Source organism: Ornithorhynchus anatinus, chromosome 18 (assembly GCF_004115215.2).
Source record: "Ornithorhynchus anatinus isolate Pmale09 chromosome 18, mOrnAna1.pri.v4, whole genome shotgun sequence".
NCBI lineage: Eukaryota > Metazoa > Chordata > Mammalia > Monotremata > Ornithorhynchidae > Ornithorhynchus > Ornithorhynchus anatinus.
Window position 1 is genome coordinate 1,924,442 of NC_041745.1, and position 26,776 is coordinate 1,951,217.

At 45.7% G+C, this 26,776-nt stretch overlaps 1 protein-coding gene across 3 annotated transcripts in view; it reads left to right on the forward strand.

The window, feature by feature from the left end:
- The window catches only part of PIK3R3 (phosphoinositide-3-kinase regulatory subunit 3), an 89,163-nt gene that overhangs the window by 38,964 nt on the left and 23,423 nt on the right, over window positions 1-26,776 (forward strand). The window contains exons 1-2 of one of the 3 annotated variants that reach the window (XM_029083132.2): window positions 16,184-16,410; window positions 16,894-16,986. The exons of 1 other annotated variant lie outside the window; for it this stretch is intronic. In XM_029083132.2, coding sequence (XP_028938965.1) covers window positions 16,902-16,986 — 85 coding nt within the window. In that variant the 5' untranslated portion in view covers window positions 16,184-16,410; window positions 16,894-16,901. Of the gene's footprint in view, window positions 1-16,183; window positions 16,411-16,653; window positions 16,987-26,776 lie in introns of those variants that run through there. One more of the 3 variants, XM_029083131.2, reaches the window with a different exon arrangement.

Consider the following 26,776-nt stretch of genomic DNA (forward strand, 5'->3'; position numbering starts at 1 on the left):
TCTCACTCTTAGATTGTGACGCCTGGGTGGGATAGGGAATAGTGTCTGATCTGATTAGCTTGAATCTACCTCAGTGTTTAGCACAGTCAATCGATCATATTTATTGAGCACTTATTGTTTTTGGAGCACTGTATTAAGCACTTGGGAGAGTACAGTTGGCTCCGGGATCCAGGGCCAGGTATTCTTCTTGGCCTAAATTCCTTTCAGGGTCAACTCAGACTGGGCTTTGTGCCATTGTGAGAAATAGTGTGGCCAAAGCACAGGCCTGGGTTCTAGTCCTGGCTCCTTACCCCCCACTTGTCTGCTGTGTGACCTTGAGCAAGTCATGCAACTTTTCTGTGCCTCAGTTACCTCCTCTGTAACATGGGGATTAAGATTACGATCAGATTACGAAGATTTCAGTCCCTATGCAGGACAGGGACCATGCATATATACCCCAGCTCTTGTCTTAGTTCTTGGCACAAAGAAAGCACTTAACAAATGCCACAAAAAAACCTCAAAACATTCAGTAGTATTTATTGGGTGCTTACTGTGTTCAGAGCACCGTACAAAGATCTTGGGAGAGAGATCAATGAGCTGTGGGAGGCAGATGGGGCCCAACCTGCAAGGCCTGGAGCCTACCCTCCATTCATTCATTTCATTCAATCGTATTTATTGAGTGCTTACTATGCGAAAAGCACTGTACTAAGCGCTTGGGAGAGCACAGTATAACAAACAGACACATTCCCTGCCCATAATGAGTTTACAGTCTAGAGGCAGCCTCTGTCTTCTAACATTACTGAGACCCTGTGTGTCTGTCCACAGGCAAGGAACTGATCCAGAGCAGGGAGAGAGTCAAATCAAATCCTTACTTCTCTCAGCCAAATAATAGAAAACACAGACCCTTCATTCATTCATTCATTCATTCATCCATCCATTCATTCATTCATCCATTCAATCATATTTATTGAGCACTTACGGTGTGCAGAGCACTATACTAAGCACTTGGGAGAGTACAATCCTTCCTCTCCTGCTTTCTTGGATTTCAGTGTTGTGTAATTCCTGAGGATTCCTCCATTGAAACGTATTGTTATTATTTCAGTAAAAATTCCAAGGGAATGAAGAAGGGGAATCTTGTTCCATTTCAGTCTTCCAATGACCTACAAATCATTCCCCATTTGGCCTCTCTCTTTGCTTTGGACATTTCACTGTAAATTGGAAGCTGAATTCCTCCTTATTTTCAGAGTATCATTTAGCAAAAAACTTCATCTACAGGGTCTGTCTTACCTAGGTTTTTGATTTCTTTAACTTCTCTGGATTCAGTGTCACGATAAAATGATTTATTTAATCCAAGGGAAAGGGGGCAATTATGGGATTTATTGATTTTTTTTTTTCCTTGCAGTCAAGTTACTCGGCACAAACCAGTAGGACCCGAAAAGTGTCACCCCGGCCACCTCCAAAACTCTCCTTAGCTTTAGAGAGGTGGGTGGGAGAGGCAGGCATTACTAAATACTCTGTAAAATATCTCCAGAGTCTTCCGAGAAGAAAGAATGTAACATAGCACGTGGATTGCAGTTGACATTTTTCCAAACTAAGGCTTTGTCCTGTTCCAAAAATGCAATGTTTCATCTCAGAAATTTTGTTTAATTTTTTTGTAAGAAGTCTCAGGTCAGAGGGTTCTTAGTTCAGTCTCCCCTCATCCCCCCACAAATCTCACCCCCCTCCCCATTCCAGGAAAATCTGGGAAAGGATAACAGATCCAGGGATTGGCAACATCCCAAACTTTTTTACCTCCCAGACCACTATCCAAAAGAAGGCCAATGGGATCCTCCAGGCCCTGCTTTCACAGCTGGAGTGGGGTTGTGGCTGCAAGATAAAGAAGGAGGCCCATAGTTTTATTTTTTAATGGCATCTGTTAAGCACTCACTATGTGCCAGGCACTGTACTAAGCCCTGGGGGTAGATACAAGCTAATCAGGTTGGACACAGTCCCTGTCCCTTATGGGGCTCACCGTCTTTTACAAATGAGGTAATAGGCCCAGAGAAGTCAAGTGACTTGGTGAAGGTCACGCAGCAGAGAAGAGAAGCAGCTGTGGCCTAGTAGATAGAGGATGGTTCTGGGAGTCAGAAGGACTGGGTTCTAATCCTGGTTCTGCCAGTTGTCTTTTCTTGGGCAGGTCTTTTCTAGGCTTCAGTTTCCTCATCTGGAAAATGGGGATTAAGACTGTGAGACCCATGTGGGACAGGGACTGTGTCCAATCTGATTGGCTTGTATCTACCCCAGTGCTTAGAGTGCCTGGCGCGTCGTAAGAGCTTAATAAGTGCCATTAAAAAAAAAAAAGCGGTAGAGCTGGGATTAGAATCCAGGTCCTTCTGACTACCAGGCCTGTGTTCTATCCATTAGGTCTTGTTGCTTCCCAGACTATTTGGAGTGCCTGTCTCCACAGGCTCCAGTGGAAGGTGGCCCACAGGCAGTCTCAGTGGGAACTCTGGTCCCCTTCTTCTCTCCCTCCACCATCCCCTGTCAGCAACAGGAGTCTTCCTGACCACCTCCTGTTGGTGCTGCTCTAATAATAATAATGATAATGATGGCATTTGTTAAGCACTTACTATGTGCAAAGCACTGTTCTAAGCGCTGGGGAGGATACAAGGTGATCAGGTTTGCCCCACGGGGGGCTCACAGTCTAAATGCCCATTTTACAGATGAGATAACTGAGGCACAGAGAAGTTAAGTGACCTGCGCAAAGTCACACAGCTGACGAGCGGCAGAGCCGGTATTTGAACCCATGACCTTTGACTCCCCAGCCTGGGCTCTTTCCACTGTGCCACGCTACTTCTGTACAGAGGGTGAATGTGGATGACTGTGTGGGCCTTTAGGGACTGAGTTTCTGAGAGAGTAGAGGGGGTGCTTTCTGGGTCATGTGTGTCAGGGACTGAATTGCTTTCTGTGTTTGTCTTCCCCAAGATTCATTCTGTTTCTTTGTTTTGGTCTCCCTCTGGAACTCTGTTTCTGCCTCTGTTTCTGTCTCCCCCGAGACTCTTTTTTTTTTTTTTTCCTGTCTTCTGGTACTCTTTTGGTTTCTGTTTCCTTCTGGAACTCTTTTAGGCTTGCCTCTGTTTCTGTCTCCTTTTGATCACTGTTTCTTTCTCCTTTTGGATCACTCTCATATTCTCTCTTCTTTTTGGATCACTTTCTGTTTCTGCCTCCTCCCAGATCACTCTCTGTTTCCACCTTTTTCTGTCTTCTTCTGGAACTCCTTCTGTGTCTTGATCTCGCTTTCTCGCCTTTTCCTCTTTTTTCAACTGCTTGGACCATTGAAGTCCAGTTCCCCCTGACCTTTGTAGAGCTCCAGAAAGCCCTGGCTGAGGAAGAGGTGAAGCCAAAAAGCCCAACAGTCACTTCTTTAAGGCCCTCGAAGCTGGCTATCTGTTTCTGTATCTGAATCTTGGGTGGTGTATCAGCAGGCCACAGCCACCCTGCTGGCCTCCTAACAACTTTCCGAAAGGGATTGATCACACACCCAAGTGCAGCTAGCAGATAAGTAGAAGATCTGGGTCACGTGGAAGAAAACGGGTCATCCACTTGATGGTGACCTAGCCAAACTGTTGTGATCTTTGGTGATATTCCCATCGGCAGACTGCGTTATTTATTTTAAAAAGTTCCAATTTTAAAAATAGATATACTGCCGAAGGGACTTGGGCCTCAGGTTCAAAAAGAAAAGGAGGCTAAAATCGGGAACTGCTCAGATTGGATGCAAAATGGCCTCAGGCCCATTGGAAGAGCCTAAGGCCAGCCAGATAAGACGTGCACCTTATCTCCTAAGGTTATCAAACTAGAATTCTGATGGAGCACTGGGAATGAACCTTTTTGGGGGAGGGGTGACCAATTCTATACTTGCTCTGGCTGCCACAGAATAACGCTCTTCTTTTACAACGAATCCCCAGAAGACACACTGCATCTATAGAGTCTAGGAAAATGAGGTAGTGACTGCATAGCAAATAATTACACTGCTAACATAGGAAGTGGTTTCCAGCTTCAAGCATTCTAGTAGTGTGAACTAATTAACTTACGTTTGGTTAAGCACTTACCATATGCCAGGCACTGTATTAAGTGCTGGGGTAGATAGAAGATAATCAGGTTGCACACTGTCCCTGTCTCACATGGGGCTTACAGTCTTCATCCCCATTTTACAGATGACATAACTCAGGCCCAGAGAAGTGAAGTGACTTGCCCGGGGTCACACAGTAAACAAGTGGCAGAGCTGGGATCCTCACGGACAGCAGTCCTCAAATCAAATCCGTCCAGCATCGGATAGTATTTATTGAGCCCCAACCCTCTGCAGAGCACTGGACTAAGCACTTGGAAGTGTTTCAGTCGGTCAGTCAATGTTATTCACTGAGAATTTGCCGTGTGCAGACTGTACTAAGGCCTCGGGAAAGTTCAATTCAATAGATTTGGCAGGGTGATCCCTGCCCACAAAGAGCTTGCAGTCTGCGGGGAGATGGGCATTAAATCACTAAGAGGGGAAATAGTAGGATTTGCATGTAAATGCTGTGAGGCTGGGGTGAGCATCAAAGTGCTTAAGGGGTTCACAGTGAACTGCATAGGAGAAGACGCAGAGGGGAGGGCGGATAGGGAAAGCCAGTGCTTAGGAAGTACAGTGCAATAGAGTTGATAGACCCTGTCCCTTCCCTCAAGGAGTTTAGAGCTAGAGGGGGAGACAGATGTTAATAATATATAAATTACAGATATGTACGAGTGCTAAAGGGCTGGGTGGGGGTTGAATAAAGGGAACGAGTCAAGGCCAAAGCAGAAGGGAGTGGGAGAAGAGAAAGGAGGGCTTAGTTAGGGAAGGCCTTATGGAGGAGATGTGCCTTCAAAAAGGCTTTGAAGTGGGAGAGAGTAATTGTCTGTCAGGTATGAAGAGGGAGGGCGTTCCAGGCCAGAGGCAGGATGTGGGTGAGAGATCGGCGGCGAGATAGATGAGATAGAGGTAGAGTGAATAGGATGACATTAGAGGAGTGAAGTGTGCAGGCTGCGGGCTGGGTTGAAGTAGAAGAGTAGCGAGGTGAGGTAGGGGGCAAGGTGACTGAGCGCCTTAAAGTGGGTGGTAAGGAGTTACTATTTGTTGTGGAGGTGAATGGGCCACCACTGGAGGTTCCTGAGGAGTGGGGAAACATGTATTGGACATTTTTGTAGAAAAATGATCCTGGCAACAGAGTGAAGTAAGGACTGGAGTGGGGAGAGGCAGGAAGGTCAGGAAGGAGGCTGATCTGGTAATCAAGGTGGGATAGGACAAGAGCTTGGATTAACATAATAGCAGTTTGGATGGAGAGGAAAGGGCAGATTTTAGCAGTGTGGTGAAGGTTCAACTGACAGGATTTGGTGACAGATTGAACCTGTGGCTTGAATGAGAGAGAGGAGTCACGGATAATGTCAAGGTTATGGGCTTGTGAGACAAGAGGATGGTGCCGCTGTCTACAGGGATGGGAAAGTCACAGGGTTTGGGTGGGAAGATAAGGAGCTCTGTTTGGGACATATTAAATTTGAGGTGATGGCAGGACATCCAAGAAGAGATGTCTTGAAGGCAGAAGAAATGCGAGACTGCAGAGCGGGAGAGAGATCAGGGCTGGAGATGTAGATTTAGGAGTCAAGTTAGAGGAGGCAGTTGAAGCAGCATGGCCTAGGGGGTAAAGCATGGATCTAGGAGTTAGGTCATGGGTTCTAATCCTGGCTCCTCTGGGTGACCTTGGGCAAGTCACTCCACTGCTCTGTGCCGCAGTTACCTATCTTTAAAATGGGGATTAAGATGGGGAGCCCCATGTGGAACAGGTACTGTGTCCACAGTGATCACTTTATATCTACTTTAGAGCTTAGAACAGTACAGTAAGTGCTTAAGAAATTCCATTACATGTATTATTATTATTATTATTATTAATAAGCCATGTGAGTGAATGAGTTCTCCAAGGGAGTGGATATAGATGGAGGATAAAAGGGGGCCCAGAACTGAACCTTGAGGGACCCCCACAGTTAGAGGGTGGGAGGCAAGGAGGAGCCTGCAAAAGAGACTGAAGAGTGGCCAGAGAGATAGGAGGAGAACCAGGAGAGGACAGGGTCAGAGAAGCTGAGGTTGGGTAATGTTTCCAGGAGAAGGGGGTAGTCAGCAGTGTCAACGGCAGCTGAGAGGTCGAAGAGGATTAGAATGATGTAGAGGCCAGTGGATTTGGCAAGAAGGAGATCATTTGTGACCTTTGAGAGGATGGTTTCTGTGGAATGAAGGGGTCAGAAGCCAGATTGGAGGGGGATCCAGGAGAGAATTGGAGGAGAGGAACCTGAGGCAGTGGGTGAAGACAACTCTCGCAAAGAATTTTGAGAGGAATGGTAGGAGGGGGGCGGGGCGATAACTGGAGGGAGCTGTGGGGTCAAGGAGGGTTTTTTTAGGATTGGGATGACATGGGCATGTCCGAAAGCATTATTTGAAACCTGTTAAAGTCCAGTTCCCTGATGTGGGATTCCATCTCGTCTCTCTCACCGCCAACCTGTCACCCACATCCTGCCTCTGACCTGGAGTTCCCTCCCTCTTCATATCTGACAGACGATTACTCTCTCCATCTTCAAAGCCGTATCGAAGGCACATCTCCTCCAAGAGGCCTTCCCTGACTAAAGCCCTCCTTTCGTTTTCTCCCACTCCCTTCAGGGTCACCCTGATTTGCTCCCTTTATTCACCCCTCCCTACAGCACTTCTGTCCATATCCCTAATTTATATTAATGTCTGTCTCCCCTTCTAGACTGTGAGCTCGATATGGGTAGGGAATGTGTCCACCCACTGTGTTATATTGTTGTATGGTCCTCTCTCTAGCGTGTAGAATAGTGTGCTGCACACAGTAAGTTTTCAGTAAATATGATTGATTGATTTGGTTTTGGAAACTCCTTGCAGATGGCTTCCTGCTCCAGCAGCCTGACATCGAACTGTCTTTGCTAGTTTTAAAGTGATTTTTTTGCTCCCCAGGCGCTATTGCCAGGGAGAATTTTGGAGCGTTTCAGATGTTGGTCAGGCAGGGGTTGGCACTGCCCATCTCTGTGGTGAGCTGAGCGTGCTTCAGGGCAATGTAATCAATGAGGGGCCAGTGTTTATTAAATACCAGGATTTGTTTCTCACATTCGGTAGAAAGAAAATAGTGCAGTCACTGCTGGGCATCTCTTACCTATCTTGTGTTGCAACAAGGAAGAGGTTTTGTGTGCACAAATTGCCTGGACTCTGGGTCCCGCATTGGCCCTTGCAGCCATGCATACACTCAGTCCATCAATCAGTGGTATTTACTGAGCACTTACTGTGTGTGGAACACTGTACCAAGTACCTGGGAGGGTACAATATAACAATAAACAAATATATTCTCTGCCCACAAGGAGCTTACAGTCTAGAGGGGAGACAGACATTAATAGAAATAAATTCAGATATGTACATAAGTGCTGTGGGGCTGAGAGCGAGGATGAAAAATGGGAGCAAGTCAGGGTGATGCAGAGGGAAGTGGGAGAAGAGGAGAGGAGGATTTAGTCAGAGAAGAGATGTGCCTTTAATAAGGCTTTGAAGCAGGGGAGAATAATTGTCTAATTGTAATTATCTTGAAGTCAGGGATCGCGTCTTCTAGACTTCCTCCCCTCTATACTGTAAGCTCATTGTGGGCAGGGAATGTGTGTGTTTAGTGCTTAGTACAGTGCTCTGCACACAGTAAGTGCTCAATAAATACTATTGAATGAATTCGAATTCACCTATATTCTCCTAAGCACTTAGTGCAGTGCTCTGTATAAAGTAATCAATACTATTGATTGATTAGGAGGAGGACTAGGGCTTTTTAGCTTTCCAATACCATAGGGGCCAAAGGCTTCCTCCCACCCCTGTTTCACATTCAGTGGCAACCAAGGATTTGCACAGTCACATCACTGATTTTTGACCTTTATGTTTTTGAAAGAAAAGTGCACTTTACCACTACTATTGTAAATAATATCTAAATGCCATTCATCCTATTTTATTTTTAACATACAAAGATTTTCCTTTAACATGCATGATCTCTTTTTAAAGCGGAATACACATATGGATGAAATTTAGAGTGGGATTAATGAATTGAGGGGAAGAGAATAGGATAAAGAAATAAATGCTAAACTAGGTGAAAGAGCGTGTGGCATACTATTTGTTTTTTATTCCTCTGCCCAGAATGATCAGGTGTGCCTTAAGATCATTCGTGATTTTTCTAATTATCTTGTTCTTGTCGAGTACTTTGGTAAGAAAATGGCTGTTTGTGAAGGGTGAACGTAAATTTGAAATTTGCAGAAGGCAAACTGAATAGAACCAAAAAGCCCATTTGTTTAAAATCGGTAATTCATTCCAGTCTGTCAGTTAGTAACTCAGTAGTATTTCTTGAGCATCTACTGAGGTCAGACCACTGTACGGTATCTAGGAGGGTACAGTAGAGTTAGAAGCATGGTTACTATGATGACGGTATTTGTGAAGCACTTACCATGTGTCACTCACTAATCTAAGCACTGGGGTAGGTTCAAGACAAGTAGGTCCGACCTATTAGTAGAAAGATCATCTTTTGAGTCCCACTGGGGGCAATGTGCCATACTAACCACAATCTACCCAGCACTTAGAACAGTGGTCTGCACAGAGTAAGCGCTTAACAAATACCAACATTATTATTATTAATACTAAGTGAATGACACATTCTCTGTCCACAAGGAATTTATGCTCTAATTGAAGAGTTGACACTCTAATGGAGTGAACTGAGTTGGATCAAGGGGAATAAGGCAGCTGGAAGCTTTGAAAGGCTAATTAGAGTCTCTCATTACATTTTTCAAGACCCGATCTCTGCCCTCAACAAGCTTACACAGGAGAGGTATAATTTACAGATCGGAGGAAAAATAGAATGGCAAGTGTCCTTGCCCAGAAAGGGGTTGATAATATTTTGCTTGGTAGTTAATTACTGTGGGAAAATGCTCTGAGATTCTCAGCTTGAAAAGCCCTTTATTTGTACAAAGTACATTTCAAGAGTCACCCAGCTTTACAACCTCGCTCTCTCCCTGACAAATTCTTCCTTTTATCCCTTTTCTTCTTCTCTCTTCCTACCCTTCTTTCTCCCGGCGGGGCCTAGAGTATGAAGCATGAAGGGCTCAAAAACTAATGTTAACAATTCTGAGAACGGTCTCCCTGTTGGATTTCTTAAATGAGAAATAAATGTCCTCACCCCCACTTGCCTCCATTATGGAGCGGAGGAACTGCCTGGGAGAGATTGCAGGGCTGGACGTGAAACTGTCTGCTCCAGACGGAAGAGCAGATCGTTATCCGAACGGGCCCGATGATCTCCTAACCTCCGAGCGACACGCAATTTCCACGGACTTCAATCAGACAGCCACAAGCAGGGACACTTAGAGTGAAGGATCAACCTTCTAGACAGCTAAATTCTAATTAGTTTTAAACCGGGGTCGGCACGTCCCTTTTCCGACGGATGCTGGAGATTTTTCTTGTCAGGAGCAAAGGAAAATATTGTCGCATATTTTTAAAAAGCAACAGAATGATCAAATTGGGGAACCGGGGTGATTTTTTCCCCCTTCAACTACGGAACACTCCAAAAACTGCTTTTGGATTTGGAGACCTGGGGAATTATGGGCCAGTTACTGAACATTCCAGGAAAAAAGGCTGAGCTACAAATTGTTCCAAAAGCACTGAAAGAATGAATACAGCAAGTGGAGGTATTTTAAAGCCCTATATGGTGTTACATTTCTGAGAGGGTCTCCTTACCGAAAGCCCAAAGCAGTTTCTTTATTTGCAGGATTATTTTCTTGAATTTTCTGCAAACCGCTTGGAATTTTTGCAATTTGCAGCTGATCAAATAAAAGTAGAGTGAAAATAAATGTTGGGGATGGAGATCATAGTAAGAGATGGTGGAGGTGAGGGAGGAACAGGCAGATTTAGATCTGTAACTCAAGCAATGTAAAGCCTGCTGTGGGTTTATTTGTTTTTCAGCGTTATTTTCTCTCCCCCTTTTTCCAGGGATCAGGGGAGGGCATATGGAACAGGCATGTAGGATTATTTTTCCATGTTTTGTTCTATGCAATTGTCTGGCCAAATCTACTTATGGCTTATCTGTCACCTCTTCACTAAGGCTAGCCTATGGTCAGCTGTCTGGATAACTTAACAGAAAAGCAATAATGATTCTCAGAGCCCCAAGATAGCACCAGTACTGCAGAAGGGGGATTTCAGGAGCAGAGAGATGGTGTGCTTTTGCTCTAGGACTCCGTCAATCCGGGTAGACGTCGGCTAAGCCGCGGGTTTCCTCAACTGCAGGGTTACCAGGCTAGAAGCAGCATGGCCTAGTGGATAGAACTCAGCCCTGGGAGTCAGAAAGACCTGGGTTCCAATCCTGGCTCTTCTATTTGTCTGCTGCTTGGGCAAGGGACTTCTCAGTGCCTCAGTCACCTCATCTGTAAAATGGGAATGAAGACTTAGCCCCATGTGGGACAGGGACTCTGTCCAACCTGATTAGCTTGCATCTACCTCAGCTTTTAGAACAGTGCTTGACACCTAGTAAGTACTTAACAAATAACATCATCATCATCAGAAGCCTGTGCCTAGCTTGAAGCATTCTCATTCAATCATTCATTCACATTTATTGAGCGCCTACTGTGTGCAGAGCACTGTACTAAGTGCTAGGAAAGTACAACGGAGAAGCAGCGTGGCTCAGTGGAAAGAGCATGGGCTTTGGAGTCAGGGCTCATGAGTTCGAATCCCAGCTCTGCCACTTGTCAGCTGTGTGACTATGGGCAAGTCACTTAACTTGTCTGTGCCTCAGTTCCCTCATCTGTAAAATGGGGATTAAGACTGTGAGCCCCACGTGGGACAACCTGATTCCCCTATGGCTACCCCAGCGCTTAGAACAGTGCTCGGCACATAGTAAGCGCTTAACAAATACCAACATTATTATTATTATTATTACAGTTTGGCAACAGATAGAGACAATCCCTACCCAACAATGGGCTCACAGTCTAGAAATGGGGTAATAGACAACAAAACAAAACATCTTTAACTTTTGAGATAAACAAGCTTTTCCACTCAGTATTGGCCTTTTTTTGATGTTTTTAGCTAGTTGGCCTAGTCCTAGTTTTCATGCTCTTCAGAAGAGTGAAGGGCAGGGAAGGTTGTCAAATAAGGATCCCTTCCAGCAGCCATCAATAATAAGTATAATTAGGGTACCTGTTAAGCACTTCCTGTGGGCCAAGCACTGTTCTAAGTGCCGGGGGTAGATACAAGATCATCAGATTGGACACAGTCCCTGTCCCTCATGAGGCTCAAAGTGGGAGGCAGTAGGATGAAATCCCCATTCTAAAGGTGAGGAAACAGGCCCAGAGAAGTGAAGTGACTTTCTTCAGTACGCAAAGCGGGCATGTGGCAGAGCTGGAATTAGAAGCAATATGATCTAGTGGATAGAGCACAGGCCTGGGAATTGGAAGGACCTGAGTTGTCCTTCTGGCTCAGCCACCGGGTGACCTTAGGCAAATCACTTAATTTCTCTGGGCCTCAGTTACCTCATCTGTAAAGAGGGCATTAAGTCCGTGAGCCTCATGCGGGGCATGGATTGCATCCAACCCAGCGCTCAGTACAGTGCCCGGCTCGTAGTAAGTGCTTAGCAAATACCATGGGGGAAAACCAAAACAAAAATAACTCAGGTCCTCTGACTCCCAGGGCCGGGATCTTTCCGCTAGGCCGCACTGCTCCTCGTCATCTTAAGAAACCTCGGCACCACCCGATCTCTTGGGTGCTCACAACCTCCAGTAGCCCTTCTGTTTGCATCCTACCCTCCCTGTAACTCGAGCACTAATTTGCACACATCTCCCCTTTTTCCTTCTTCCTCCAAGTTGTAAATTATTACCCGATCCACCTCAGGATTTTGAGGTCCTTGAGGGCAGAGATGATGCCTATGAGCTCTACTCTACTCTTCGAGGTACTTAGTACAGTGCAAGGCACTGCAGTAAGCATTCAGCCAATCAATGGCATTTATTGAGCACTTACTGTGTGCAGAGCACAGTACTTAAATGCTTGGGAGAGTACAATAATCATCAATACTATGGATTGATTAGAACAGGCTCTTCAATGGATAACTATCGGTTTCTCCTCTGAGATGGTGGCAAGATGACCCTGGTTTCAGTTGGTTCTTTCAGCAAGAGACCTCTTCCATGTAGAATTGCTATTTCTCTGACTCAGAGGGCCTAACCCTAACCCTAACCCCTAAACCCTAACCCTAACCCTAACCCTAACCCTAAGGAAGGTCATGGTTATAGGTTACTTTAAATTTGTTGGGGTCTACCCCCGGAGGAGCTCTCTGTAATCTCAAGCTAATAGGAGATGCAGGAAAACTGCGGCTGAAATGAGAGGTGTGAGGGGGCCATAAGGGTGGGGAGATGGGAAGGGAAGCCAAGCCAGTGCTCCCTGATCCTTAAAACCAGCTGTGCTCTTCAAACCAGTGGTCTTTTCTTTTCCAATCCAAGCACTGCATTTCCATTTTGCACGTCTTGACACTCAAATAGCACCTTGAATCACACAACACTCCATAACCCACTGGCTTGGTTCCAGGCAGATTTTGCTGGCATAAGGAATTCTGAGACCAAACTGTATATACATTCGTGCAGAGAAAATTTTTCACCATCTCTAAAATGCAGCCACTTCTGGGGGGAAAACTGGAGCACAGTGTGCAGAAATAGCAATGAATCACTTCACAGCCACACTATGGTAAACTAGGATCGAAAATAAATAACGTTAGCCATCAGACTTTTTTTTTTCCCTTTCGTGATGTTTTTCATTCTCAGAACCCTTCACGATCAACTAGCCTAATGAATTTTAATACTAACTCCGGGCCTTATTAAATGCTTCCTATGTGCTTAAGCAATGGGGTAGATTCGGTGAATCGTGTCAGATATAGTCCCTGTCTCTCACGAGGTTCAAAATCTTAATAGGAGGGGGAATGGGGATTTCATCCCCATTTTACAGATGAGCTAGCCGAGGCCAGAGAGGTTATGCTCAAAATCACGTGGCGGAGCTGGGATCAGGACCTGGATCTCTCAACCTTCAGTCCCCTGCTCTTTCCATCAGGCCACTCAGCCGCTTGTCAACAACCAATTCTCCTCACTCTAGGACAGACTGGTGTGAAAGTGCCCATTATACAGAGGGGGCAAACTGCGCCCGATCCAACGGGGCAACTTGCCCAAGCCTATTACTTAGCCCGAAGACCAGCAGCTCAAGGCCCAGGATTAGAACTCAGGAGTTTCGACTCTCAGAACTGAATTTGAACCACACCTCAAAATGGAGGCGGTCCAGAACATTAGAGCTACCATCCCTCCCACTTTCCCTCCCTTTCTCCGCTCCTTCTGCCAGAAGGGCCTCGGGCTGTTTAGTGACAAGCCGCCAGGACCTTGTTTTTTATTTCTCAACTGAAAGGAAGCCATACCAGGATCATCCTGCCCCTTACCACCATGCTAGGGCACTGGTTCAATCCTGTCTCAGAAGGAAGTGGGCCACCTATTGAATCATCACCACTTCTTACATCACTCTGTTTTTCTCCCATCCAAAGTATATAAAAAAAAAAGGTTGGACACCTGTTAAAAAGAAAAAAAAAACGCAACCTTAAGTGGCACAGCTAAGCAGTCTCCTTTATTCCATGTGCCCCGTTCTTCAAGATTAAATGTGTATTATTTCTCCTCGCGATTCTACCCTGAGAAGTCTCTGCCCAAAGAAAAGCCCTCTGACTGTGCTGTTTTCAAAATGGAGCTCCACGGCATAATGGGAAACTTAGTCCAGGGGAAAAGTCATGGTAGAAAACTGGAGACCATTATCTTTCCACATGTTTCATCCTCTCCCTCGTCGAATCGAGGCAGCACGGGCAGGGACGTGAATGAAAATAACCCAGCTTGCCCTTGACTGATTGTCCTGCCTGACGAGCTCTCAAAGGCTGGTGCTGCTCCTTCCCAGATATGGCTAAGCGAGGTGACCGCTGGGAAGCCATTGATCAGAGCCGGTCCATGGCCAGAGGGGAGGCTTCCTCCCGATCTTTGGAGGGCCGCCGACATCCCCCTACTCCCCACCCGCCTCCAGTCAGGGCCCGGCCTGACCCGTGTTTGAATTTCAGAAACCTCAGAAGAAAACCCAGAGCACCCGGGAACTCTGCTTCTGGGGTTTCGCCCACTGCCCCAAATCATCATCCGTGGCAGAAACAGTTGACTTGGTTTGAAGTCTTTGGTCACCTGGGTAACTCCACCCACTCCAAAGTTGCAGCCGTCCCTGGAGGTGGAGGGTGAGACGTGGCAGCCGCTGTTACAGCCACAAGGCCACTCCGCACAGCAGCTTAGGGTAGGAGGTTTAGTTGGGGCTTAAAGCAGGTTGCCAAATATAACACAATGGGCTTTGTTACTCCCGACTAAAGAGGAAATGGAGCAGTTTTCTGCCTCCCTGTACTGTGCCGTGGTGTGTGTAGAACAGCAATCTCACATGCACCCTACAAAATATAAACGCGCCTTTCCTCCGCTCGGGTTCTTCGCCCAATTAATTACACCGCCTCTGAAATAGACGGGAATTGCCGGGACTAACATCCAGTCTTGAAGCGTCCATTTTAAGGGGCTGGGAGGCAGAAGGGTGACTTTATGGTGATGAATAATAGCACCTGTGGTTTATCTCAGGAGCCACGCTCAAGCCCGGTGATTCCAGACCATTCTTTTCTGGCCGAGTAGTGCAACCCAGATCATGGTGGGGAGAAGGGAGTTGGGAAAAGGGGCAAGTGCAGAGCCGTTGTCTTGGGGCTCAGGTGGCTTTTGGGCGTCTTGCCCCCGAGGGCCACGGCTCTGACTCCCTCTGTGCGCTTTTCTGCAAACCTTCTCTCGGCTAGGAGAAAACAGGGGACCCTCTTAAACAGCAGGTAGCCCAGAAGCTGGAAATGAGTTTAGCTTTGCCCAAGGTGTTTTGGGGAGTCCAGCCACGAGACATGACCCGGGGCCTCGGTGGCGGCCCAGCGTCACACCATTGACAACTCGGAGGCGCCCAGAGGCGTCTGGGAGTCTGGCTCCCTTTTCGGGGCGAGACAAGGAAGACCTTTTGTATACCCTGGCCGAGCCGACAACGGCCCGACATCGATTACAGTAATATTTGCGGATCCCCGACATCGATTACGGTAATATTTGCGGATCCCCACCGGGAGACCGAGGGAGGGCACCGGGCCTCAGCTGTCAAGGAGCTTGGGGAGGACACGATGGAGGGGATGAGGCCGTCACTTTCCGACATTAGGTTTATTTGTGGAGCCGCGGGCGGGGGACGGGGGGGGTCGACTGATGTCGCCTTTTGGTGGGGTGACTGGAGGGGACCGTCTGAGGGGAGATGGGCTCGCCGTCCATCTTTTTTCCCCCTCGGGTTGGGGCCGTTGGAAAAAGTGAGGGCAGGCGCTCCTCAAGCCGGTCTCCGGGCAGAGCGAGGAGTGCGGTTCCCTCCCCCTTTTCCCCTCCCCCTCAGTCGTCGGCCTCGGCTGTCTCCGGGCAGGGCAGAGCGAGCCTCAGCGGGAGCTCCCCAGCGCCAGCCCGGCCTGTCAGCCAACGGCCGCTTTCTTTTTTCCCCCTTCTGCCTTTTGTCCCGCTTAGTAACTGGGATCCAGCCAATGGCCTGCCAAGCGGCCGGCGCCGGCTGCCTCCCCATTGGCCGGAGCGGGCACGCAGGCGTCTCGCGCCCTCTCGGTGGAGCGAGGCAGACAAAAGACGCAGGCTCCGGCTCCGGCAACGGGGCTCAGCCAATCCCGTCCCTCCTCTCTCCCTCTTTCCCCCCCCCCTCCCTCGCGCCCCCCCCTTGGCTCGCGTGCTCGCGGCACCAGCCCCTGGCGCGCGGCCAGCCCGGACCGTACCATCCCCGCCCCCCCCTTAAAAGCGGGGGCGCCCCCCCGGAGCCGGATCACGGTGGCGGAGGGTGGGGAGAAGGGGTCCAGCCCCCTTCCCGACAACGACCCCAACCGCCTGAGGAGTCCGCCCTGATCCCACCCCAACCCGTCTTGGCGGAGACATCGAGGGGGAGGGATGCGACCATTGTCTCTGGCCGTTCCCCCCCCCCATCCTGGAGGCGTGTTGGTCTCACCCCGTCGGGGCGGTGGGGAGGAGGGGGGGGGCGGGGAGGAGCCGTCCCCTCAGCGCTGTTAAAATGAAACTCTAGTGGGGGCGCCGGGGCAGACGAAGAACCATCCCCAATCGGTCGCCATCCTGGGCGGGGGAGCGGAGCGGAGGCCCATCCCGCTGACAGGAGCTGGGACGGACGCCCCGGAACCCGACGGCGACGGCCACTGCGCCCGCCGGACGGACCCAGCCCGACGGGGCCGCTGACAAAGCCACCCGCCCCGGGCCCAACAGGGCGTCGAGGTTGGGGGGCAGCGGCCTATCCCCTCCTCCCCTCCAAATTTCCCCCATAACAGTCCCCCCCAATTTTCCTCCCCGTTTTTCCCCTCATCCCCCTCCAACCCCCTTTTATTCCGACGGTCCTTTTCCAAAGGACCCTCCCCCCCCAAAAGTGCCTTTTCTAAGGAAAGATTTTCCAGGTGGCCGTCGGGGTGGTCCTTTTTTTCCCCCCTTTTGAACATCTCTATTCCCCCCCCCCCCAAATCCACTTTCTTCCCCCAAACCCTTGGGACGGAAAGTTTGCGTTTTTATCTTTTTTTTTTTTGGCTGGGTAGGAGGTCACCACCATTATTACCAGCAGCGGTGACCGCTCCAAAGCCTCAGATACCTTTCCGTAGGGGACTTTTTAAAGATAGGATTCTATTTTTCAATTTTTCTAGCGAAAAAAAAAGTATATATTCTCTATTTCCTAACGACCCGCGCCCGGCCCCGCGATGTACAATACAGTGTGGAATATGGACCGCGATGACGCAGACTGGAGGGAGGTGATGATGCCCTATTCCACGGAACTGATATTTTATATTGAAATGGATCCTCCAGGTACTGAGGAGAAAAAAGAAATATTCTTATTGCATTTATGCTCAACAGTGCGTCCTGTGGGGGCTTCCAGATAGGTTTATCTCTTCAAGTAAAGGGGGGTCGTTTGCAGAGAAGGGCTGAAGTCTGCCTTTACCATATATATATATATATGCATATATATATATTTATATTTAAAGTTTGCAACGGAACCCGGTCCCTTTTATTGTCCAGGACTGGGAGTTGGGGGAAGGGACCCCGTTCAGGGGTTTTATTTTGGGGAGGGTTGGGGGGCTTTTGACCCTTGAGTGCGGGGCATTATACTTTAGTCTTCACAAAATAGGAATATGGGCTTGCAAAAGAGGCTTTTTCATCCAAGATAGGTGCCGGGAAGAGGCGGTCTTCCTCCATTCTGGTTCCTTTCTTTGATTTAATTACCGTTCACGTATGGAGAGTTTGGTACTTCGTGCATCACCAGAATTTGGTTCATTGTGCCGTTCTGGCATCGTCCGTTTTTGAGGTTGAGAAGGTTTGTTGGGGACTTTATATATACATGCATAGGTCTATATAAAAGTGCATATATACGTCTGGATTTTTGCTTTTTCCGAACCCTAATACCAGTTGGGTAATGTTCTGGGATGGGTGGGGGAGAGGTTGTAAGGGCTTGAACCTGCGCTGAGATTTCTTCTTTGAAAGCTGCCTTTGAGAAGGATAGGCGTACTTTCTTTGCATTTCATTTAGGGCGAAGTGGAAGATTTAATGAGTCTTCCACCATTACTTAATCTGCAAAGAAAGAAGGGAAGGTGTGCGTATGTGTGTGTGAGAGAGAGAGATTGGGAGGGGGTTAGTGAGTGCTCATATGTACAGTTACATATGTCCCCGCATATATGTGAATGCATGCATTCACACGTAGACAAGCACCGTTCATTTTAAAGCGTTGCTTAAGCCCTCAGTTGCCTTTCTTTTGTGCCCTTTTGGAAGATGGAAAGGAAGACCTGAAAAGTTGGGTGATTTTTTTTTTTCTTCAGAGTCCTACATTTTACGATATCAAATTTCTAAGCCATATATGCATGTTCAGTTGACACTTTTAATAGTCATCCAAACGATTTTGCATAAATAGAGGGGCTTTATGAGTATTTTTGCTTGGAATGAATTCAGTATGAGTTTTTTTTTTTAATCCTTACAGCCAAGTCTGCAGAATAAATCGGTATTGGAGGTTTCATTTATTATAATGCTACTGATGCCTGTCTGCTTGTTTTTTTTTGTCTCCCCCTTCTAGACTGTGAGCCCGTTGTTGGGTAGGGATTGTCTCTATCTGTTGCCGAATTGCACTTTCCAAGCGCTTAGTGCAGTGCCCTGCACACAGGAAGCGCTCAATAAATACGATTGAATGAACGAATGAATTATAAGATTGTATGTTGTGAAAGCTGGTGCCCCTTGTGTTTTTTGGTTGGGTTTGAAAGGATTTGAGGCCATAGGCAATGCTTTCGATGTACATGGATTTCATGTAAAAAGTATGTGTAAAAAATTCTTTAGTAACAGAGAATGAATTGTTTTGGCTTTCAGTTTTTTCGGTTTAGTCTTAAAACTGGATTATTCAGTAGCATTTTAAAAACAATAAAAAATCAATTTTTGACTTTCCCATCATTTTTCCGATCAGTTCGCCTTTCTCTGCTGCCTTAAGTATTTGAATGTCATTAATTTTTGGCTCGCTACATTTGAGGTTTTTTTTTTTCCTATGTACAGTCCCCAAATGTTTATCAAAGTTTGTAAGCCCTACCGGAGTCCATTGTGTGTATTTTTCCCCTTTGTTCCCCCTAATGGTAAAGCATCACTTCTTATAATTCATTTGTCATTCATATGACGGGAAACTGGTAAATGATAGATATGTACTTCCATAACAAAATCAAGGTAAGCGATCCTAAATTTTCTTTAATGTAGGTATTAAGCATTCAAAATGCCTTAGAAATCTACTGTATGCATTACTGGCTCAGCAGACATACAAAGGGATTGGGGGAGGGGAAGAAGAATTAATGGTTGAAAAATATCGGCCTAGTTAAATTGGTCAGAAAATGCTGTTTAAGAAAGGTTGCCAGAAACATGGTTGGGTAATTAAGATTGTGCCAGAGTATCGAACTAGTCACACATTTCAATCTAACTCACCCGAAATCCAGGATGAGGTTTGGGAGTCTCTAACTTTTGTGTTTAAAATTGCCTTTCTGGATGAAATTTACCATACTGTGATTCTTATCTAGTTAGGGTGTACAGATGCTTCTCTTAGTACATATTATATTTTTTGTAGCACTCGTCTATTACAGGGTCAGTTTCATCTGAGAATTTGTATGAAGAGAGGGTCATATTATATATTACCTTGTCAAAAAAGTTCATCTTTTTGGTAGGAAAATTGGCTATGATGGCTAGGTTTGTGTTAATGTCATCACTTCCATTCCCATTCTTCTGTAAATGAGGGATTTTGAAGTGAGTTACTATTGACAAAACGGCCCGAAGCTTAAAAGTCTGTGACTTCTAGAATTTCCATATCAGAGGGTCCAAATGGTTTTTAAGAGTCACTATTGATGTTGACGCAAGGACCCAGACTGCAAATTCCCAGACTACCTGTAGACTTTTGGTTTTCTTGTTACTTTCATATGGGCCCTTACTTTTCTTCAAAAGTGCCAAGTTGTTAAATAAAATTACTCCATGTGTTGGATCACGCAGAGGTCACGTCCACAGGGAATAGCCTCCCCTTAACTTAGAGCAGTGAGAGAAAAAGTGGGTTTTTGGATGTGGCGTTTGGCAGTACTCTGGTTTGGTAGATAATGTGAAGGTTTGTGAGTCCCCTAAAGTGCTTAGGATGATCTGGCTAAGAACACACGGCTGGGGACTACCCAGGAAGAGCAGCCTTTTGGAAGGCCTCCCTTCCCAGTGATGCGGGAGCTTACAGGGTATCCTAGGACTCTGTGCTCACTGGTACTTGGTGCTGTGTATTCTTCCCCTGCTCTACCATTCCAGTACTTTGGGGAAAAAAAAAAGATGACATAATTATCTCTCTGATTTTAGAAGTAGTGATAGTATTTATGAAATGCTTAAGCCATTTAATAGAGCATTGTTTGTAAGCCCATCTACCAGCTTTTCACTCTGTTTTAAAAAAATTTAAACATGCCGAAGAACTTGGGGAGTAGGCTCCCCGTCCTCATGGAAACTAAACCGGGGGGAAGTTAAGAAATGTTAGAACAATGATAGTAATAATAATGATGGCATTAAGTGCTTACTCTGTGCCAAGCACTGGTCTAAGCGTTGGGTTAGATACAAGATAATCAGGTTGCCCCATGTGCAACCTGGGGCTCACAGTCCTAATCCCCCTTTTACAGATGAGGTAACTGAGGCACAGAGAATTAAAGGTCACACAGCAGACAATTGGCGGAGCTGGGATTAGAATCCACGTCCTTTGACCCCCCAAGCCCGTGCTCTTGCCACTAAGCCGCACTGCTTCTCCAGTAGTGTTCTAACTCCTGCGGAAGGATTCTGGGGACTGCCACCAGCTCGCTGTTTGAAGACAGAATGCTGGGTTAGGTGGACCATTGTTCTGATTCAGTGTGGCATTCCTTCTGTCCTAGCAGCAAGCTAAGGGCCAAGCTGGAAATAGAAACAGATCTCCACACTCCTGTTTCGGTCTTTCAAGTCATCCCCGCTAGCTGTTTTATTTGCCTTCTTCTTTTGCCAAGAGCTAGAATTGGGGTTCAGTAATAGAATCCGGGGGTGGGAGTGGGCTTTGATGGAGAACTGCAGGGCACACAGTTGGGGACCGTTGGCTCAGTGATTGGAAAATGACTGCTGAGACCAAGGGCCACAGAATTAGGTCACCTGACATCATGTGGTTCTTGCCATTGGTGAGCAAGTGACCCATATCTGTGAGGCTGACTAGGCAGTCAAATTGGACTTTTTACTTCAAATAGATCTACCTCTTGTGAGTCTTCCTCCTTTTCATCATGAGGATATTTCATTTTGGGGCCAGATGACATGTCTTAGTAAGGGTAGTGTAGGTGATGGTGGCTTAGTGCTAAATTCCCCCTCAAGTAATTAAAACAATGCTATTGAGTACTCTGCAGATTCCCCTAATGACAGAAAAAGAAGTCCTCAGGCTTTATCTCACATGTCCTACCTTTCCCAGCTTTACTTCGTTAACCATATTGTTCTTTTGTGGGCATTCATTTTAAGTATTGGGGTAACTGAATTCTGAACCTCATCAGTAGTGTAGATTGAGCGCTTAGGTTGCGAGGACTTAAATTCTTAGGTGATACAGAAGTGTTGAGCAGGCAGTAGGGGGATAGAAATGCAGGGATTAGAAATTAATGGGGAAAGGCCTCCTGGAAGAAATGGGATTTCAGAAGGGCTTTGAAAATGGGGTGTGTAGAATCTGAAGGGGCAGAGCCATTCCAGGAAGGTTGAGAGGTGTGAGATAGAAATTGGGGTCAGGATAGATGATAATAGGGTTAGCTTGAGAGGAATCCAGAGTGCAAATTGGGCTGTGGGGATGGGCGGGGGCTGTGTAGTGGGAGAAGAGAATAGATAAGTAGGAGGGAGAGGGACAGTCCGAAGGCCAGCAGATGCTGAGAGGAATGGGTAGCCACTGAAGGTTTTTGAGGTGTTGAGAATGACGCTTTTGGAAAAGAGTTAGGGGAACAGCAGAAGAAAGTATGGTTTGAATGGGGGTGAGACTGAAGGGCAGAAATCAGCAAGGAGGCTAATGGAGTCATTAAACTGGGTTAATACTGGTGCCTGGACCAGGGTAGTGGCCTTCTGGAAAAGTCGTGAAGGAAAATCCATCAGGTTGGAAGAGGTGGGGGTGGAATGCAGTTTTAGCCTTGTTGTACCATTAAGTCCCTAGAAAAGGGACTAGCATTTTTTTAGTTTTATGCAGCTTTTATTGTGGTCTTCATGATCCACAATCTGGCTGTAAATATTTGTAATGAATGAACTTCCGTATGTTCCAAATTCTGCTCTTTAAAAGGGGATTTTGCATTGCAGCTGAAAGTTATCTCAATGTAATTTATAACAAACATTAAATCTTATTGTGTAGGTCGTCACCACACCTTTCAGTTAAGAGGGTTTATAGCTCTTTTCTCTCATTTGTCTCATTTACTTTTATCATCAATATGCATTTCTGCAGTTCTGAAAAGTCAACTTGTCTTCACAGAGCAAAGAAAATCAGTGAAGAATATAATATTTGTACTTTAGATTCTGGCTCTGATTATCTTGTATCTACTTGAGCGCTTACTACAGTGCTTGGCACACAGTAAGCAATTATCTCCCAAGCACTAAGTACAGTACTCTGCACACTTCATGTGTAGCCTGAACTACCATCCCAATAGCAATGTTGGCATCGCTGGATTATTCCTTGCCATGCTGGTGCCCCCTACCCTTCGGTCCAGCCACGAAGGGACATTCATCGCTCCCGCCAGACCATCCGCCATTCCTGTTGTGTGGTTCAGTGCACCATTAAACCCGGTCCCTGTTAATACTTTTATAATAGTAATATGCACAGCCCAAGGGAAGGAGATTGAACCATTATCCAGTTGCTATTAAACAGCCCAGCTGGAGGATTCAAGACCAAAAATTCTACTTTAAGTCCCTTTCCAGGCCTCTCTATATGACACTCATTAGCTGGTATCCACTCTGCCCTTCGCCTCACATTGACTGGGCAGATCCAGCTAGCCTCCGACCCATATCTTGCATTAAAATTAGTCTAAAATAAGAATACACTTTTTTGAAATATGACTACAACCAATTATCAAAACGGGGTTTCTGGTGGAATGCACCATTAATGAGGTGAAAATTACCCCCTTTGAATTGATATATGCTTGAGGAAAGTTCTTCCAAATTGTAAAATGATAGTGACGCTTTTTGCGTCATCATGTCTGGAGTCTGTTACACTGCCCAGCTTCAGTGCTTTCAAATTCCAGTGTGATACTCTTAATTTGGATATGTGAAGTTGCATTTGGTTCTTGAAGGCTTTAAAATCTTTATCAGTTAGTGTTAAATTTTGGAGAGTTAAGTGAAAACACACCACACTTGTGAAAGTGGAGTTTAAAAAAAAAAATCTGGCAGGAAGCCTATTCATCTCCTTGCTAAAAAAGTGTTAAATCTATTTAACTACTTAGGTAACAGAACTGTTTAAGAATTAAAAAAAAATCTGTATATCTTGGCAGCCTTTACTAGGGACACAAGAATATCCCTCTCTGTGTGGTCACCTTTTTAGTGTCATTCTGGAGGGGCTTTGACTCTGGCATAAGCCTTCAGTTGGAATTTTTTTTTAAAGTATTCATTAAGCACTTACTATGTGCCAGGCACTGTTCTAAGCACTGGGGTAGATACAAGGCAATCAGATTGGACACAGTCCCAGTCCCACATGGAGCTCATGGTCTTAATCCTCATTTTACAGAAGAGGTAGCTGAGACCCAGAGAAATGAAGTGACTTGCCCAGCGTCACAAAGAGAAGAAGTGGCAGAGCTGGGTCTAGAGCCCAGGTCCTCCAGACTCCCAGGCTCGTGATCTATCCACTGGGTCATACTGCTTCTCAAACCTATTTGAGAGATGTATGAAAAAGTTACTTTACGTGGGAAGTATTTGTTGAAAAGAGATGAGGTCAGTATAAAACTTGCAAATTAGAGCTTTTACAGAGGAGAGATACCCGGAGGCTAATTTTCGAACTATGCCATGGATCACTGGGATGAGTGAATGATTTGGGATGGTGGGAGGTGGGGAGGGGATGGACCGGACTGCTCTCAGAGGCACCAACCCCAAGAGGGACAGTAGAGATTGAACGAATAGAGGCAATTGCCCCTCTGGTGGTTTGAGTTGCACCTCTAATCTCTCTCAGTCCCAGGACTCTGACAAGATCTGAGAGTTTGTAATCAATGCTGAAAAGATCCCCAAATGGCAGCCTCCTGTCAGTCCCTGAAGTCTGCCTTCTTTCAGTCCCACCCCATCAAAAATCCATGCTCTCTTTTTGCCCCATGCTCTTAAGTTAAAAGCTCTTTTGTGGGGGAGAGTCAAGGGTGCTTTTAGGGAGGTCTTTTAGTGGTAGGAGACTTGCATATTAGGATGTCTTCACATTCTGCCTACTAACGTTTTAGCGGAACAGGAAAACTGACTTCAAAATTCATTTTAAAATTTCAATTAGCAGGTCTCGAGCCTTTTTTACAGAGTAGTTTTAAACGATGGGATGTTGTGCCAGAAAACAGCTAAGATTTTCAAGCACGGTGTGTAGCTACGCATTTTGACTTTTTTGTTTTTGAGAGTTAAAAAAAAGGCTTTTTTTTTTGGTTACTCAATTTCTTTTCTATTTATTTTATTTCTATTCTATTAGAAATAGAAAAGATTTAAAACTAAGACCCATTTCCCAGAAGAATAGAAATAGATATTTTTTGTTTTTGACATGATTACTGGGGGTTTGACTATCAGCCCTTTTCAATGGAAAAAAAACACCCAAGAAAAGAATGTGGAAGCAGTTTTAAAAATAATTGCAGCACAAAAATTCAATGATCTAAACCCAGGCCAGTAAAAAGACATCTTGATGACTGCGAGGCTGATAGTTTCACTAGCCAGAATTTAAAAAATTGAGAAAATATGTGATAATTATATTGCCCTAGTTTGGGCTTTTAGGATGTATTCAATTTAATGGTGTGTTGCAATCCACAATCTTAATGTTATAATACCCCAGAATATTATCAGTATATTTAATTGGGCCAATTAAAACATTCATGATTGCTGAGGCAGCCTAGTTCCTTAATCTTACATTTATCTGAAAGTGATATTTCTTGGTGTTGTTAGTCAATGTTTTTTTCCCAATGCTACACCTTTTTTAGAAAAATTTTGGATTTGTTTCCGTAGTGAAATAGATTTCAGATCACTCGGCCAAGTAGAGTTTACCCAAAAGTAGTCATCCGCAGAATTCTTTGCCTTCAGAGGCTATTTTTATAAGCATTACTGATCAAATCTGAACTGTGTTGTCGTTTCCTTTTAATGATAGCTTACTATGATTTAGTGTTAAGAAGTCTCTTTTACAGAATTTCTGGGATGGGAATGGATGAGAATAGAGAAGATGTCTCCTTCATTTGGCTTCCTTGGTTCCCTGAATCTTTTGTCTTAGGTACATCGCCTTTTCTAGCCGCATTATTGTTTACATACCTGTGTTTGGAAGGCAATATAGAAATTAGTGGATCAAGAAGTTATACTAGTGCTTATATAATATAATCTGTGCCCCAAGTGCAGGAGAAATGAAAGACTTCTTGTTAATGATTTCACTTTTTAGACTTTTTTTCCCTACACATGAAGCCCTTAGCCAATGTCTTTTGTCTTGGGTTACTTCCTTGATATTTTATTTGAGGATTAAAATATTTTGTTTAAATCTGGTTGCTTCTCAGAAGAGATCAGCCCAGATTCAGTTTCCATTCCTACCCCTGCCTCTGACTTAATATGAGAAGTCCAGAGGGAGGTATATTCTCAGGTGAAATTTATTTTGCCTTTCCCATCCCGATGGCCGGCATCTTTCCAGCACGTAAAGTGCACTCTGGGCCAGAGCTGCCATGGGACTGTCCAGTCGGGTTTCAGATGTTCCTTTGGTCCAGAGAACATTGAAGGGGCCGGTGTATTTTTGCTACAAAGCAAGATTTTAAAAAGGGAGCGTATAGGCGACAGCGAGGATGCTTAAACCAGGGGGGAAGAAAGAGAGAAGAGAGAGGGAGAAAACATGCACCCACATACTGGGAATTTCTTCATGGGCCAGACCCCAATGCTCTCAGCCCAACCCTGCTAGCCCATTAACCAGAACCTTGGAAAAGGCCCCAAGGGATTCTAGAGCTCCTTTCCAGCAGAAAAGGATTCTGAAATAACACTGCTACCTTCCTGTTGACTCTTGGTCAATGTTAATCACTTGCTTATCAGTCAGGGGTATTTAGGGAGCACCTACTGGAGCACTGTGTTAAACCTGCGGGTGAGACCGGTAGACATGGAGCCGTGGTCCCTGCCTTTGAGTAGCTTATAGTGTAGCAGGGGAGACATATTAAAATAAATAATAGGGGAAACAATTGACGAATATCCTAAAAAGCGGTTTTAGGTGAAACAACAGTCAGTAGTTGCAGAGCTAATGAAGGGGTTCTGGCTTTCTGTAAAGCATAGGCCTGGAACCTTGGAATTTTGGGGTGGAATGCAAAGTGATTCCAGAAGGTTTCAGCATCTTTTCCAGGAGGGACATCCCAGGGCCTATCCAGGCCTTGTGGGGCAGACCCTTCTGAAGGGGATTTGTTCCCCTTGAGCCTGGACCAGGACCAGAGCAGCCTCCGCAGAGGGGAGCAGGTGATGCCTCTGCCTTGGCATTTGCCCTGTGGCATCTGGCACTTGGTCGGATACCACTTAATTTGTAACTTGCAACTCTTCCCCAAGTGTCAAATGAAGCCGTTACTATGAGTTGCTGGCTTAATTGGATGGACCTAAGCCAGGTTTCGTGTTGTAAAACTTAAGGCAATGTCTCCTGCCCAGGGGTCCGTGCATTTTTCATTTTCGTAAATTTGATGATTGTTTTGAAATATGCATTACAGGTGAGGAAAGTTGAGAATCTTACACCAAAACATTCACAGTCACATCTTCATTTCTTAAAATAAGAGTTTTGGTTAACTTGTAATTATAAGAACAAAGATGATATTTATTGAGCATTTAGGATGTGCAGAGTGCTACGGTCCATGTAAGATAATCAGATGAGACTCAGCCCCTGTCCCTCATGAAGGCTCAAAGTCCAAGGGTGAGGGAGAATAGG